The following is a 14,881-nucleotide window of genomic DNA, read 5'->3' as shown; positions in this document are numbered from 1 at the left end:
TTCTGTCTGTTGTCTGCCTGCTCTCCGCCCCCCCCCCCCCAACCAACCCAAAATGTTGGATCCTCCAGTACTGGGACTCAATCCTCATTCACCATGGTCTCCCCAGATCCCAGAAAGTGCCAAGTCTAGGATACTGCATGAAGAATCAAGTATGAATGGAGGAATGGGGGTTGGGTGACCCCACAGTCTCAGGGGAAGGGAAGTTAAACTCCTCCCAAGAACCAGTGGGCCCAACCATTGTAAGTTCTGGACTAGAATGAATAAATCCATTGCAATTCTAATGGAAGGGACATATTTGGTAAAACTTGAAGGTGTTTGGGGCACCTGGGTGGCTCAGTATGTTAAGCGTCTGCCTTCAGCTCAGGTCATAATCCCAGGGTCCTGGGATTGAGCACCCTGTCGAGCTCCCTGCTCAGCGGAGAGCCTGCTTCTCCCTCTCCCTCTGCCTAATGCTCCACTTGCCTGTGCTCTCTCTCTCTTTCTCTGTCAAATAAAAAAAAAAAAAAAGAAAGAAAGAACTAGAAGGTGTTCCCAGAAACCCCCTGGGGGAATGCGCTAGCCAGTACCTTTTTCTACTCCTATGCCCCCCCCCCTTACTGGGGCCCAGTGGTTGGGTCCTTTATGAGGCAGGCTGTGGGGACAGGGATTTTGAGGGTCCCTGGTCAGAGTAGGTGGAGAGTCTCAGAGGAAGGAGGCCTTGGGAGCAGGGCCCCCCACACGCCATGGCGAGCGTGGTGGTGAAGACAATCTGGCAGTCCAAAGAGATCCATGAGGCTGGGGACCCCCCTGCAGGGGTCGAGAGCCGCTCCCAGCTGGTCCCCGAGGCTCCTGGGGGGGTGACCACCCCGGCCAAGGGGATCACAAAGAAAAAGAAGGCCGTGTCGTTCCACGGGTGGGTTTGTCGCACCCTGTCGGGGACGGTCCTAGCGCCCATCACTGCCTCCAACAGAGCACGAGTCCCACCGTGGGTGCTGGAGGAAGGGGAGGGGAAGCAGAGGAGAGGGCAGAGGAAGGGCAGACAAGAGGGTGGTGGCAGAGTGTGGGAGGTAGAGAGAAAGAAGGTAGTGGGGATGAAGGGAGGGAGGAAAAGGTCAGTGGGGAAGGAAAAACTCAGGAGAAGGAGGGAGGACTAATGGAGGGAGAAGGAAGTAGGCAGCGTGGAGGGAGAAGGAAGAAGACATTAGGCAGGGGGGACAGAGGAGGAAGAAAGTGGGTGGTGAGGTAGGAGTCAGAGCAGGGGGTGTGGAGACAGGGAGGTGGGAGGGGCCGTACCCCCTGGGCCTGCACCTTGAGCCCCCTGCTGGCTTCTCCTCCCCAGGGTGGAGCCTCGGATGTCCCACGAGCCAATGCACTGGTGCCTGAACCTCAAACGGTCCTCAGCCTGCACCAATGTGTCACTGCTCAACCTGGCTGCCATGGAGCCCACGGACTCCTCAGGGACAGACTCAACTACGGAAGACAGTGGCCTGCTTGCCCAGCCGGTGCCCCCTGCCTCCCCCACCCCACCCTGGGCTTCAGATGACCCAGACATCACGGAAATACTGGTGAGGGGCCCTGGCTGGGGAAGACGAGCGTCTTCACCCTGGTGGTGGGCAAATACTGAGGATGGGGGGAGGGGTGTCTTCTTGACTTGGAATGAGAAGGTTCTGGTGACCCTCAGGAACTGCCTCCTTCTCCCCGAACGGCCAGCCATGACTCGGTTCCATCCTGGGTGGAATGATGCTTGTTGCCTAGGAATTGGTCTTTAGTTCATCCACTCCTTTCCACATGTCCTGGGTGAGGCTGGGGCCATAGCTAGGAGTCAGGCCAGGTTCCCAAACTTGGGGAGGTCCTGGTCTGGTGGGGGTGACAGAGACAGACCGTGGTGATAAATTTCCATAATTGAGGTAACACTGGGTTTCCCAGAGAAGGGCCACTCAAACCAGGCTGGGACTATCAGAGAATGCTTCCTGGAGGAAGCAGTGTTGGACCTGGGCTTTGACGGTGTAGTAGGAGTTCTCTGAGGGGACCACCTAAGCATCTGAGGCAAAACTGGGAGGTGAGTAAGATCTAGGGGGAACTTAGAGAATTCCTGGCTAGAGCATGGAGTGCTACGGTTTGATCCTTTAACTTCCCTGCCAACCTCTATTGCGGCCAGGCTTCCACTGAACCAGGCCCTGAACTGGACTTGACACGGACTCTGAGAATTACATGAATAATAACCATGGTCGTAATGATGCTAATAAGATTCAGTAGCATTTACTGAGCACTTTCTATGTTCCGGGAGCCTCAGTTTCCCCATCTGTAACACAGAAATGCACGTTTGTTCTTCCAACAAATGTGTCTTGAATACCTACGATGCACCGGGCCCTGGTGTAGGAGCAGGAAATAGAGCAAGACAGAGTTCTGGATGTAACCACACCCACTTCATGAGGTTGTCATGACAATGAAGTGGTGCTCCTTCATGTAAAATGTTTATTTAGCACAGTAGCCAGCCGTGAGCCCAAAAGTGTTGCTTATTGTTTTTTATTTATCCCCATTTCACAGATGAAGATATTGAGGCCTAAGAAAGGTTGAATAGCAGAGCCAAGGTCACGCAGCTTATAAGGAGTGGAGGCAGTCTTAGGAGATGGGGGAGCACCCTGGGTGCTTTTGGGGGGCAACAGAGGTCACTGTGGGAGCACTAAAGAGGGTGGCCTTGGCCCAGTTGGCCATGACCAAGGGAGGCTTTCCAGAAAAGGCAACACATAGGCTGGATCTTGAAGATAAGGAAGGCATTCCCCAAGCAGAAGACAAGGAATGGTGTTCTAGCTAGCTGGAACAGTTAAGTGCAAAAGAACAGGGGTTTAAAAGAGCCTGGAGAATGGGAGTAACTACAAACTGGTCTCTGGGGCTGGAGTGTGGTGTGTGAGAGAGACAAGGCTTGAGTGGGGAAGGCAGAGGCCACACAGGCTGAGAAATGTGGGTGTGTGCCTGAGGGCAATGGGGAGCCACTGAGGGTTCCTGGGTAGTTTGGGAGTTTTGACTCCAGTCCCATTTACTAGGCACCCACTATGTACCAGACACTGTGTCACGTCCCTGTGGTGAGGGTCTCTTTTTCTTCCGTTGGAAGTTCTGCCAGGGAACTGGTATAATTACCAGTTTAAAGATGAAAACAAATAATAGGCACAGAGAGGTGGAGTGACCTTTGCAAGGTAGGAGAGCCTGTGAGAGACAGGGCGAGGACTAGAAGCCAGGTGATGTGAGAGCAAAGGTCCTTTCTTTCCCTAGAAGACTCTTCTGCAGCTGGTGTGGGGATGTTTGGAAGACAGAGGCTGGAGGCAGGGAGGCAGGGAGGCGGGACAGGAGACTGCACTAGGGTCCAGGATAGAAGGGCCAGGTGGAGAGAACAGGGCAGAGAGACATCTCCCCCTGCCAGAATGGTGTCCTCCTTCTCTATGAGCATTGCTCAGACAGTACCTGCAGAAGTCTGCCTCCCACCAGAGCTGTTTCTGAGTCATGTTCCCCAGTGGATCGTGACACCCAGGGGAGAGCTCGCTTTGGGGCTGCAGGGATGAATCAGCCTTCAAGGGGGTTCAGGTTCTTTCTCTGTGAAATGGAAAAGTAATGATGGCTAACACTCAGGGGTATGTGCAGAGCAGGGAGAGTGTGGACAGCAAGAGCACATCCTGGCACTCGGCACCTGAGCCACATCAGGAGAGAACGCTGGAGACAGGCAGAGAGGAGGGGGCGGAAACCCAGGGAGAGAGGGGTAGAGACGGCGGGGTGGGGGTGGGGGGACAAAGACCTGGGAAGCGGGGCAGAGACCAGAGGGCGCGGGGCAGAGACTAGAGGGAGGGGACAGAGATCCGGGAGTGGGGGACAGAGACCAGAGGGAGGGGTACAAAGATCCAGAGAGACATGGGACAGAGAACTAGAGAGAGGGAAGAGAACTGGATGCCTGGGGACCGTGGTTGAGATGACAAGTCCCAGACTGGACAGAGAACAGCAGGAGAACACGAAGCAGATGGCTTTGGCTCCTGTCTTAAGCTTTGACACCTTTATGAGGCCAGAGGAGGAACTGAGATGGTGGTATTGCTTTTTGAGAAGGTCAGTGAATCAAAGCAAAGATGCACAGGGCAGGGCTTTTGACCTCTGCTTGGGACTTCTCTTGCTCTCTGCAGAATTCCTGGAAGCTGCTGTAAAATCTTGGTGCTAAGCCCCTTCCTGGTAATTCCTGCCCTGCTGTCATTATTTTTAACAACTCTGACACTAATCACTGAGTTTGCCTTATCGATCATACCATCTTGTTGACCCTTCCTCACTGCCATCTGAGCCAAGGTATCATCATTCCCATTTTATGAGAAAGGAAACTGAAGCAGGCTCAGAGGGGGGGTTAGATTGCTGAGTTACAGCCTACAGGTGGCCATGGAGGGATCTGTCCCCGTCTCTGGCTCCCCCCTCACCATCATGCCATTCACTTCTCAGCCAGGGCTGACAGGCTCTGCCTTCACCACCCCCTGATCTGCTCTCAGTGAAGCGGAAACTCACCTCCAGGGACCCAAACTGCCCCTTCTCAAGAAGTGTTGACCAAGAGCCTTTCTGAGCCAGCCTGTGTTCCTTCCAACAGCAGCCCTGGGAGGTTAGCTATTAGCCCCATCTCCATGTGACAGGGAGGGTAACAGAGGTGCAGAGAGGTGAAACCCTCTCCCTGAGATCCTACAACTACTAAGTGGGAGAACTGAGTTGACCCCAGGACCTGCTTTCCTTGTTTCCCAGAATGGCTACAGGAAGCCCAAGACCCTCGGGGTCTTAGGTTAAAAATATCACTTGTGTATTGGTTAGCTATCGCTGTGAAACAAATTATCTCCAAACTTCAACCAAACAACCTGGAATGGCTTAGCTGGGTGGTTCTGGCTCAGGATCCCTCATGAGGTTGGAGTCAAACTTTCAGTAGGGGCTGCAGTCATCTGAAGGCTTGACTGGGGCTGGAGGTTGCTCATCCACATTCACACGGCTCTTAGTGGGAGACTCATTTCCTGGCCCCATGGGGCTCCCCACAAGTGGCTGCTTATGACATGGCAGTTACTCCCCAGAGCAAGAGAGGGCAAGCAGGAAGCCATGGTTCCTTTTATGAACTCGTCTCTTAAATCACACACCATCACTTCTGCCTGATTCTGTTTACTACGTGTGAGAGTCACTAAGTCCAGTTCACACTCAAGTGAGGGGGATAAGGCTCCTCATTTTAAAGGGGCATCAAAGAATTTGTGGACATATTTCAAAACACAGTATTTTGTGGGGGGTTATTTGTACAAGCCACTCATCAGGATGAGGAAGTTCCCTTCTATTTCCAGTTGATGAGTGTTTTTATTATGAAAGTGTCAGATTTTGTCAAATGCTATTCCTATTGACATGACTATGTGTGTTTTCTTCTTTTATTCTATTGATATATTACATTGATTTTCATATGGATTTAAAAATTTATTTTCAGGCGCCTGGGTAGCTCAGTCGTTAAGCGTCTCCCTTCGGCTCAGGTCATGATCCCATGGTCCTGGAAATCAAGCCCCACATCAGGCTCCCTGCTCAGCGGGAAGCCTGCTTCTCCCTCTCCCACTTCTGCTTGTGTTCTCCCTCTCACTCTCTCTCTCTTTCAAATAAATAAAATCTTTAAAAAAAATTTATTTTCATGTTAACCAAACTTGCATTTGTAGGATAAATCCTACTTGGTCATGGTGTAAATCCTTGTTTTTATGCTGCTGGATTTGGTTTGCTAGACTTTTGTTGAGGATTTTGTGGCTGTATTCAGAAGGGATATTGGGTTCTAGTTTTATTTTCTTGGAATGTCTTTGGTTCTGGTACTAGGGTAACACTGACCACATAGAATGAGTTAGGAACTGATCCCTCCTCTTCTATTTTTGTTTTTGAAGAGTTGGAGTTGCATTGATGGCAATTCTTTCTTAAAATGACTGGTAGAATTCACTAGTGAAGCCATCTGGTACTGGGCTTTTCTTTGTTGGAACTAACTCAATTTCTTTACTTAATGGTCTATACAGATGTCCGAGTTCTCTTTGAATCACTTTTGATAGTTTGTGTGTTTCTAGGAATTTCCTTGTTTCATCAAAATAGTCAAATCTGATGGTACACAAGTGTTCATAGTAGTCCCTTTTTAAAAAATATTTTGGGGTGCCTGGGTGGCTCAGTTGGTTAAGCGTCCAACTCTTGATTTTGGCTCAGGTCATGATCTCAGGGTCGTGGGATTGAGCCCCACGTTGGGCTCCATGCTCAACACAGAGTCTGCTTGTCCCTCTCTCTCTGCTCCTCCCCCCACTTGTGCTCTCTCTCTAAAATACAAAAAAATAGGGGCACCTGGGTGGCTCAGTCATTAAGCGTCTGCCTTCGGCTCAGGTCATGATCCCAGGGTCCTGGGATCGAGCCCCACATCGGGCTCTCTGCTCAGCGGGGAGCCTGCTCCTCCCTCTCCCACTCCCCCTGCTTGTGTTCCCTCTCTCGGTGTCTCTCTCTGTCAGATAAATAAAATCTTTAAATAAAATAAAATACAAAAAAAAAATAAAAATAAATAAATAAAAAGTATTTTATTTTTAAGCAATCTCTACACCCAACATGGGGCTTGAACTCACAACCCTGAGATCAAGAGTTGCACACTCCACTGACTGAGCCAGCCAGGTGCCCTGTTCATAGTATTCTCTTATAGTCCTTTTTCTTTCCCTAATCTTGGTAGCAATGTCCCCTCTTTCCTTCCTGATTTTATTGAGTCTTCTCTTCCGTGGTCAGTCTTGCTATAGATCTGTAAATTGTGTTGATCTTTTCAAAAACCAACTTCCAGTTTTGTTGATTTCATCTATTCTCGATTTCAGTGTTTGTGCACTCCAGTCTTTATTGCTTCTTCTGCTAGCTTTGGGTTTGTCTTGCTCTTCTTTTTCTAGTTTCTTAAGGAGGAAAGTTAGGTTATTGGCTATGAGTTCTTTCTTCTTTTTCGAAGGTGTTTAGAGCTCTGAATTTCCCTCAAAGTACTGCTTTCACTGCATCCATAAGTTTTTGGATGTTGTGTTTTCACTTTCCTTTATCCCAAAGTGTTTAATATTTTTTCTTTCATTTTTCTACTCATTGGTTGTTTATGAGTGTGTTTAGTTTCCCTAGATTTGTTAGTTCCCCAAATTTCTTTCTATATTGACTTATTTTTAAGATTTTTTTTTTAGAGAGAGAGAGACCGGGGGGAGGGGCAGAGGAAGAGGGAGAGAATCTTTTTCTTAAAGATTTATTTATTTGAGAGAAAGAGAGCGTGTGTGTGTGTGCGCACTGGCGGGGGGCAGGGGAGAGAACCTTCAAGCAGACTCCCCATTGAGTGCAGAGCCTGACACAGGGCTTGATCTCACCACCCATAAGATCATGATCTGAGCCAAAACCAAGAGTTGGACGCTTAACTGATTGAGCCACCCAGGTGCCCCTTTTTCATGCATTTTAAAGCTCTGTTTGGTGAATATATATATTTATACCGGTTGTGTCTCCCCAATTACTAAGCTCTTACAGGTTTGGGCAGTTTTTTCATTTTTTTTATGGAGGGGTGGAATTTTGGGGTTCCACTATTTTACTTACTTCACCTTAATACCATATTTCTTTTCATACCTGTTCTCCAGAGCAATCATTCCAGAAACATGATGCTGTCCCTATCTTACAATGGAGGAAATTGTCCTCTCTTTTCTCTTTTTGTGTTATTAGTTCAGCAACTCTGAAGGAAACCAAAGTAACTGGCTAAAGTAAGATAGTTGTCTCACATAAAAGTCTCAACAAGCATAGCAGGCTTGCTCTTCAAATGCAGCAGGTTACAGGCTCCTGTGTTCTGGCGGTTCAGATATTAAGTCACAAGTTTGGCTGCCGTAACAAAAAGACACAAAATAGCAGCAGTTAGGCAAGATACAAAATGTTCTCTCTCACTTGTAAGTCTTCACAAGTGATTGGAATTTGAGTACACGGGCTCCACAGTGTTGGGGATTCAGGCTTCTATCTTGTTGCATCCTCCAACTGGTCCAAGATGGTTGCTCAGCCTTTAGCCATCAACTTTGCATTCCAGCCAGTAAGAAGAAAGAAAGTGGGACATTTCCCCTCTTTTCTTTTCTTTCTTTTTTTTTTTTTTTTTTAAGATTTTATTTATTTATATGACAGAGAGAGACAGCGAGAACAGGAACACAAGCAGGGGGAGCAGGAGAGGGAGAAGCAGGCTCCCCGCGGAGCAAGGAGCCCGATGTGGGACTCGATCCCAGGACCCTGGGATCATAACCTGAGCCGAAGGCAGACGCTTAACGACTGAGCCACCCAGGCGCCCCCCCTCTTTTCCTTTAATAAAGGCATGACTTAGAAATTGCCTACAACTTGCTACTCACATCCCATTGGCTGAAACTTTGTCATATGGCTACACCTACTTGCGGGGGAGTCTGGGAAATGTAGTCTTTGGCTGTATAGTCATGTGCCGGGCTAACTCCTCTGTAAACGTGAAAGAGCAGAGAGTGGATCCTGCCACATGCAGCCCCCTTGAGCCATAGTTTGCTTGGCATGAGTCACAGAGCATTTGCTGGCGATATAAAGTGGGGATGATCAGAGGCTGTGTGGTGTCATGGTTTAAAACAAAGGCTCTGGGTTTCATTTCCGACAAGGCCATCTCATGGGCTGTGTAAAGGGGTCTTGCTTCTCTAAGCCTCATTTTCCTCATTTGCAAAATGGGCCAAATGACCTCAGGAGGTGTGCCTTTGAGGAATAAAAGGGAAAATGTGTGTGTTTGGCCTGGTGCGTAGTGAGTGCTTATATCTGGAAAGTGGGTTATCTTAAAATTTGTTTCCAGTGCCCAGAGTGAAAGACAGCATGTGTTTTAACAGTTTATCTTATTTATGTCTGTGGATCCCAGGGGCATTTATCTCTGTTTGGTTGAGACCATCCTTCTCCCATGTGTCTGAGTGCACCCCCAACCTCCCACTCCCTCCTGGATCCTACTTATTTTCCTTCCATTCCACCAAGCAGAAAACGAGCCCACCCCCCGGTTTTATGGAGCAGGAATACCAAGAATCAAAGAGGTGCAGCCCTGGCCCGAGGTCACACAGCCATTCCAGGGCAGAATCGAGGTGTAAACCGGGCCTCCTCCCAGTTCTGGACCTTTTTCTTGCTCCCACACACCCACTGACCCACCTTCTCCCATTCTTTCCCCAGAGTGGGGTCAACAGTGGATTGGTCCGTGCCAAAGACTCCATCACCAGCTTGAAGGAAAAGACCACCAGGGTTAACCAGCATGTGCAGACGCTGCAGGTGGGGGGACCCCCCCAAACACCTCTTTTTCCTCCACAGCCACGTTCCCCTCTTACAGCTCTCCTCCAACGCAGTGTACCCACTGCCCGGGTTGGATGGTTGGGGCTCAGAAGGGAAAGGGACCTTCCCCGGGCCCAGCCTCTCCTCCCCAGGGGGTATTCCCTGTGACCCGGCTAACCTCTCCTCCATTCTGTGCGCCAGAGTGAGTGTTCTGTGCTGAGTGAGAATCTAGAAAGAAGGCGACAAGAAGCGGAAGAACTAGAAGGGTACTGTAGTCAACTCAAGGTGAGTGGCTGGGCGGCAAGAGTGGGGTGGGGAGAAGGGAGCGGAAGTAGGAAGAAGTGAGGGCGGGAAGAAATGTGAGGAGGCATGGAGTCATAGACCAGAGCGAGGTGGAAGTGGGCAAGTAGCCTGGGAGGGGGTCTAAGGAGAAAGCCCTGCCTTACGCCAAGGGAACCAGGTGGATAAGGGACAGACCAATGAGCAGAAGGCAGGCTTCCGGGGAAGAAGTGGGTGTGTCTTGTCGGAGGGGTTGGAGCCTATATTAAACTAGCGAGGGTAGGGGTTGGGAGGCGGAACTGGAATGGGAAGGCAGGGCCCCTGCCTTGGTGTCCTGACCCAGGAGAACTGCCGGAAGGTGACCTGGTCGGTGCAAGATGCTGAAATAAAAACCAACGTCCTGAAGCAGAACTCTGCCCTGCTGGAGGTGAGGGGGGGATTTGGGGAAGAGGCTCAGACGCACGAGGTACTTGAGGTAGACTTCAGGTGGGACTTCCCGCCCTGCCACCCCCACCACCACACTCGCCCCTTCACATTCATGGTCATATTCCTCCATGCACAGTCACATTCGGTGAGTGATTTGTGTCGGACTTTGAGCAGGAATGCCTGTCCTGCCCACATTCCCACTCACTTCCCAGCAAAATGTTGGAAAATCTTCCACTGTCCTTCCTAAACAGGAGGGACTGGAATTTGACACCACGGAGAACTGGAGTGGGGGTGGAGGGCTGGATGGAGACATGGAGGCAGGCATTCGGAGGTTAAAGTGAATCGGCCTCCAGCTAGGCTTCAAATGGGACAAGCCTCCCTAGTAACAGCAGTCAAGAGTCCATTTAGACTTGAAGCGGGACTTCCCGATATTCTATTCCACATCCATTTACTTTCCAATCTCGGGGATTCAGTGGGCAGCTTTGAGGGTGGAGGCGGCTGTGGGAGGCAAGGGTCTAGACGCTGTAACCCTGCCTTCCTCCCCTGCCCAGGAGAAGCTGCGTTACCTCCAGCGGCAACTGCAGGATGAGACCCCGCGGAGGCAGGAGGCCGAGCTGCGAGAGCTGGAGCAGAAGCTGGACGCTGGCCTCTCTCGGCATGGCCTGGGCCCCACCAACCAGTCCCCTGGCTGCTCTGGCCCTCCAGGGAGCCCCGACGAACCCCCACGACCGCGCAGCATGGCCCCAGGCGGCTGGGGTATGGGGCCCCGGGCAGGGGAGGGCCCCATCATAAGCGAGCAGGAGATACAGAAGGTCTCCGTTGGCCTTGAGGAGCTGAGGCGAGTGGGAAAGGGGGGCGGTGTGAAGCCTCAAGGAGCTAAAATGGGTGGGTCCGGCGGTGGAACCTCGAAGATCTTTGGGGACAGGGCCTAGGAGGTGGAGCCTCAAAGAGCCTAGGAGGGAGTGCGTTGGGAATGGTGACCTGGAAAGGCCGGACTTCAAAGAACTGAGTTTGAGTATAGGGTTGGCCGAAGGGAGGTCCGCGTCTGGTGAAACTAGGGTGGGTGGGTTTGGGTAGGCGAGAGGTCCTCGGAGGCTCCAACTTCAAGGGGACAAAGTTGGGGTGAGCGGTGCCTTTTTGTCTGGTGGAACTGATATGGAGCTGGGGGGCAAGACCAGGGAAGGGCCAGGACGCCGGATAAGGGGATAGAGGCAGGGTTCTGTAGGACATGGGAGGATTACAAGAAATGGACAGGACAGGAGAATCTGGGGGCTGGATGGGTCCAGAGCCATGGGCGGGGCGGGGCTGCCGGGGACGTGTCCAAACCTGAGCCTTGACCGGATCCTTACCTCTGCCTCTCCAGGAGGGAGGTGTCCTCGCTGACTGCCCGCTGGCATCAGGAGGAGGGAGCGGTGCAGGAGGCCCTGCGGCTGCTCGGGGGCCTGGGCGGCAGGCTCGACGGCTTCCTGGGCCAGTGGGAGCGGGCGCAGCGTGAGCAGGCGCAGGCGGCGCGGGGCCTGCAGGAGCTGCGGGGCCGGGCGGACGAGCTGTGCACCATGTAAGAACCAAGGCGAGGGCACGGCCAGGGGTGGGGGGCGGGGCCTTGAAGGAAAGTGATGGGCCAATCAGCTGGGGCCTAGCGGTAGAGACCGTGGACTGGCAGGAGGAAGCTCTAATTAGAAGGTAGGGGGCGTGCTATACCCAATAAGGACGGAAGGGCGGGGCCAACTAGAGAAGGGTCGAGTTCCATACCTTAAAAGGACAAAGGGAGGAGTCAAGTCAGAAGGGGGAAAGCCATTGAGAGAACAGGGAGGGGCACTCCAGGACTTAAAACACAAAGGAAGGGCCAATCAGAGCAGAGAGGGGCGGGCGTGGCGGGAGTATTGCAGACTAGATGCGAACCGAGGAGCTGGGCTGATAAAGGGTGGAGTGCGGAGAGGACTTTACTGTTGGAGAGGCGACCTCGCAGCACGCAGCACGGGTTACTCTCACACCTCAGGGTGGAGCGATCAGCAGTGTCTGTGGCTTCACTGAGGAGCGACCTGGAGGGACTGGGCCCAGTGAAACCTATTCTGGAGGAGCTGGGGCGGCAATTTCAGAGCTCTCGAAGAGGGTCTGACCTCTCCATGAACCTGGATCGGCCGCCCCAAGGCTCCTGTGCCCGCTATGCCAGGTAAGGGGACGGGGCCTGGCGGGGCCTGGTGCATTCTGGGTCATGTTGACAGCACATTGAAGATGGGGCACTGACCAAGAGCAGGGGGTGGAGGCGGAGGGGGGGCACGGGGTTCACTTCAGGTTATAGGATATCCCCATGCATTTTAGGACAGGCTAGTCCTGCTGCGTTATGGCAGCCAGATTTTCCCCCCTCCCTACAAAGTGAAGTCAGTGTCTTCTGGAACACAAGTTTTGATACCTTTCGAGCATCCTGGATTTCTAGCGCATTGTGGGAAGGTTGGGATGTGGCACTTGGTGGGAGGCAGGGTTTCTCCGTGCATTGTGGGAAAGGTGAGACCTTGGTGCTTTGGACAACCAAGGGGTACCGTGCTTGGTCCGTATTGGGAAGTGAGGGACTTCCAGTACAATATGGGATCACGTTTAACTAGTTCATTGTGGGAAATGTTTTTTGTTTTTGTTTTTTTTATGAACCAAGGGCTGTCTGGTACCCTTTGGGAGTGGGAATCCCCAGGCATTGTAGGAACTCACACTGTGAAAACAAAGGAAACCTGATGCACTGTAGGTTGGCCCCAGTGCATGGTGGGAAGGTTGCATGGGTGCATAGTGGAGGCAGGATCTGGGTGGAGGCGGGGCGGCTGGGAATGGGGCATCTGTGAATGGAGTTGGTACTAGGCTTCTTACACCTGGTGATGGCCCCTCCCTCAGCCAGGGGTCACAGCTGTCCACAGAGTCCCTGCAGCAGCTGCTGGAGCGCGCACTGACCCCACTAGTGGACGAGGTGAAGCAGAGAGGCCTGGCTCCCGCCTGCCCCAGCTGCCAGAGGCTACACAAGAAGATTCTGGTACCAGGAACCATAGGCCATCATGGCCCACTTTTCTGTCAGGGGAGCGGGAGGGGAGCCCCGGACACAAGGATACTGTTGGGGTGTGGCAGGACGGGAAGCAGTAAGCTGTGGGCAGCATGGGGGGATGGGGAAGCAGTTTAGTGGTAAGTCATAGGTCAATCATTATGGAACCCGGGGTGATGGCCTTGGGCCCAAAGCACGATGACACGTTGGATCTGGTGCACTGTGGGGTGCAGGAAACAGACACCAGTCTATAGCTTCATGGAATATAAGCCTGATTTTCTATAGACCTTAAGAGAGGCAATATGGGATCATTGAGGTTAGACAGGGGACCCAGCAAAGAGAGGTCATCAGAAGGTAATGCATTATGGGAATTGGAGCTATAGCTCTTCACGAGGCATTGCATCCCAGGCTCACGCCCAGTAGCTGACGGGACTTGAGGCCTGTGTACATTCTGAAACATAGATATCTAATGTATTATGGGATACTGGCCTCATGTATGATGGGGTCCAAGTTTGCAGTAAGTGAGACAGACACTGATGTGGCAGAGCTATAGGATTGACACATGATAGGACATGATGCCTGGGACACTGGGGAATATAAGGAACGAGGGCTCTGTGGACTATTATTGTTAACTGAGATGCTGGTCTAATAGATGAAGAGATGTGGGGTCTTACGAATTAGGGGATGTAGAAGTTCACCACATAATGGGATATGATGGGACACTGGGGCCCAGACACATATCAAATGCATGACAGTTCATGGGCATTAGGGGACAATATGTTAGGTGCTGATATAGTGCTTGCTGGGACATAGAAAGCCAGTACATTAGGGGACACACAGTGGGACAGACACAGGGTTAGCACACAATGGGAATTTGGAAAGCCAGCACATTGTGGGATGCTGGGGTCAGTCTCAGGCCCCGAAGTATGATGGGATGCCCTGGGGGAGGAACGTGGGCCCCACGGGCCCCATGCCCCTTGCCCTCCGCGATCCAGTTCCCCCTCCACCCCCAGCCCAGTCCGGCAAGCCCAGCCGCGCCTACACTCCTCTCCCCAGGAGCTGGAGCGCCAGGCCTTGGCCAAACACGTCAGGGCAGAGGCCCTGAGCTCCACCCTTCGGCTGGCCCAAGACGAAGCCTTGCGGGCCAAGAACCTGCTGCTGACGGACAAGATGAAGCCGGAGTGAGGAAGGAGGCTGAGGGCATGGGAGGAGGGTGAGGTCTTGGGGAAAGGGCCTGAGTCACCCTCTTCACTCCAGCCCCATGGCATCTGGCCTCATCAGTCCCAGCTCCCCACTCTCGGTCATTACAGGGAGAAGGTGGCCACTCTGGACTATCTACACTTGAAGATGTGCTCCCTCCACGATCAACTCAGCAACCTGCCACTTGAGGGGTCCACGGGGACAATGGGGGGAGGAAGTAGTGGGGGGATTCCCCCAAAATGTGGGGGCCCAACCCCTGAACAATAAATGGCCTCTCATGCTGGCATGAATTCTGTCCCGTTTTTGGCACCAAAGGGGGGCTGATAAAGTGCACACACACCACGCACCAGCCTCTGCTCGCTATGACTCAATCCTCGGCCAACGGGGTGTCCTGGTTTCTAGAGAGGTGCTGATAATGGTACAGTTCTTTGAAAAGTCAAGAGGGGGGAGAAATAAGGTTCTGTGGTACAGTTTGAGTCTGTCAATCCAGATGTTTTTATTTATTTATTTATTTTAAGATTTTATTTATTTGACAGACACAGCGAGAGAGGGAACACAAGTGGGGGGGGGAGAAGCAGGCTTTCCGCGGAGCAGGGAGCCCGATGCGGGGCTCGATCCCAGGACCCTGGGATCATGACCTGAGCTGAAGGCAGGCGCTTAACGACTGAGCCACCCAGGCGCCCC

The 14,881-nt window shown here is 52.2% G+C and overlaps 1 protein-coding gene across 1 annotated transcript; it reads left to right on the top strand.

The window, feature by feature from the left end:
• The first annotated feature begins 722 nt into the window (after positions 1-722).
• Positions 723-14,474, top strand: TSKS (testis specific serine kinase substrate). Its single transcript, XM_045890434.2, has 11 exons — positions 723-892; positions 1,319-1,544; positions 9,175-9,270; positions 9,472-9,555; positions 9,893-9,976; positions 10,527-10,813; positions 11,339-11,533; positions 11,975-12,148; positions 12,856-12,991; positions 14,054-14,178; positions 14,308-14,474. The coding sequence occupies exons 1-11, from the start codon at positions 723-725 to the stop codon at positions 14,462-14,464; spliced, it is 1,734 nt and encodes a 577-aa protein (XP_045746390.1). The 3' UTR covers positions 14,465-14,474.
• The last annotated feature ends 407 nt before the right edge of the window (positions 14,475-14,881 follow it).

Source organism: Mirounga angustirostris, unplaced genomic scaffold (assembly GCF_029215605.1).
Source record: "Mirounga angustirostris isolate CCGP_5_RB_7025 unplaced genomic scaffold, mMirAng1.0.hap1 SCAF_16, whole genome shotgun sequence".
Taxonomy (NCBI): domain Eukaryota; kingdom Metazoa; phylum Chordata; class Mammalia; order Carnivora; family Phocidae; genus Mirounga; species Mirounga angustirostris.
Note: the sequence above shows the minus strand (reverse complement) of the source record. Positions and strands in the feature narration are given on the sequence as shown.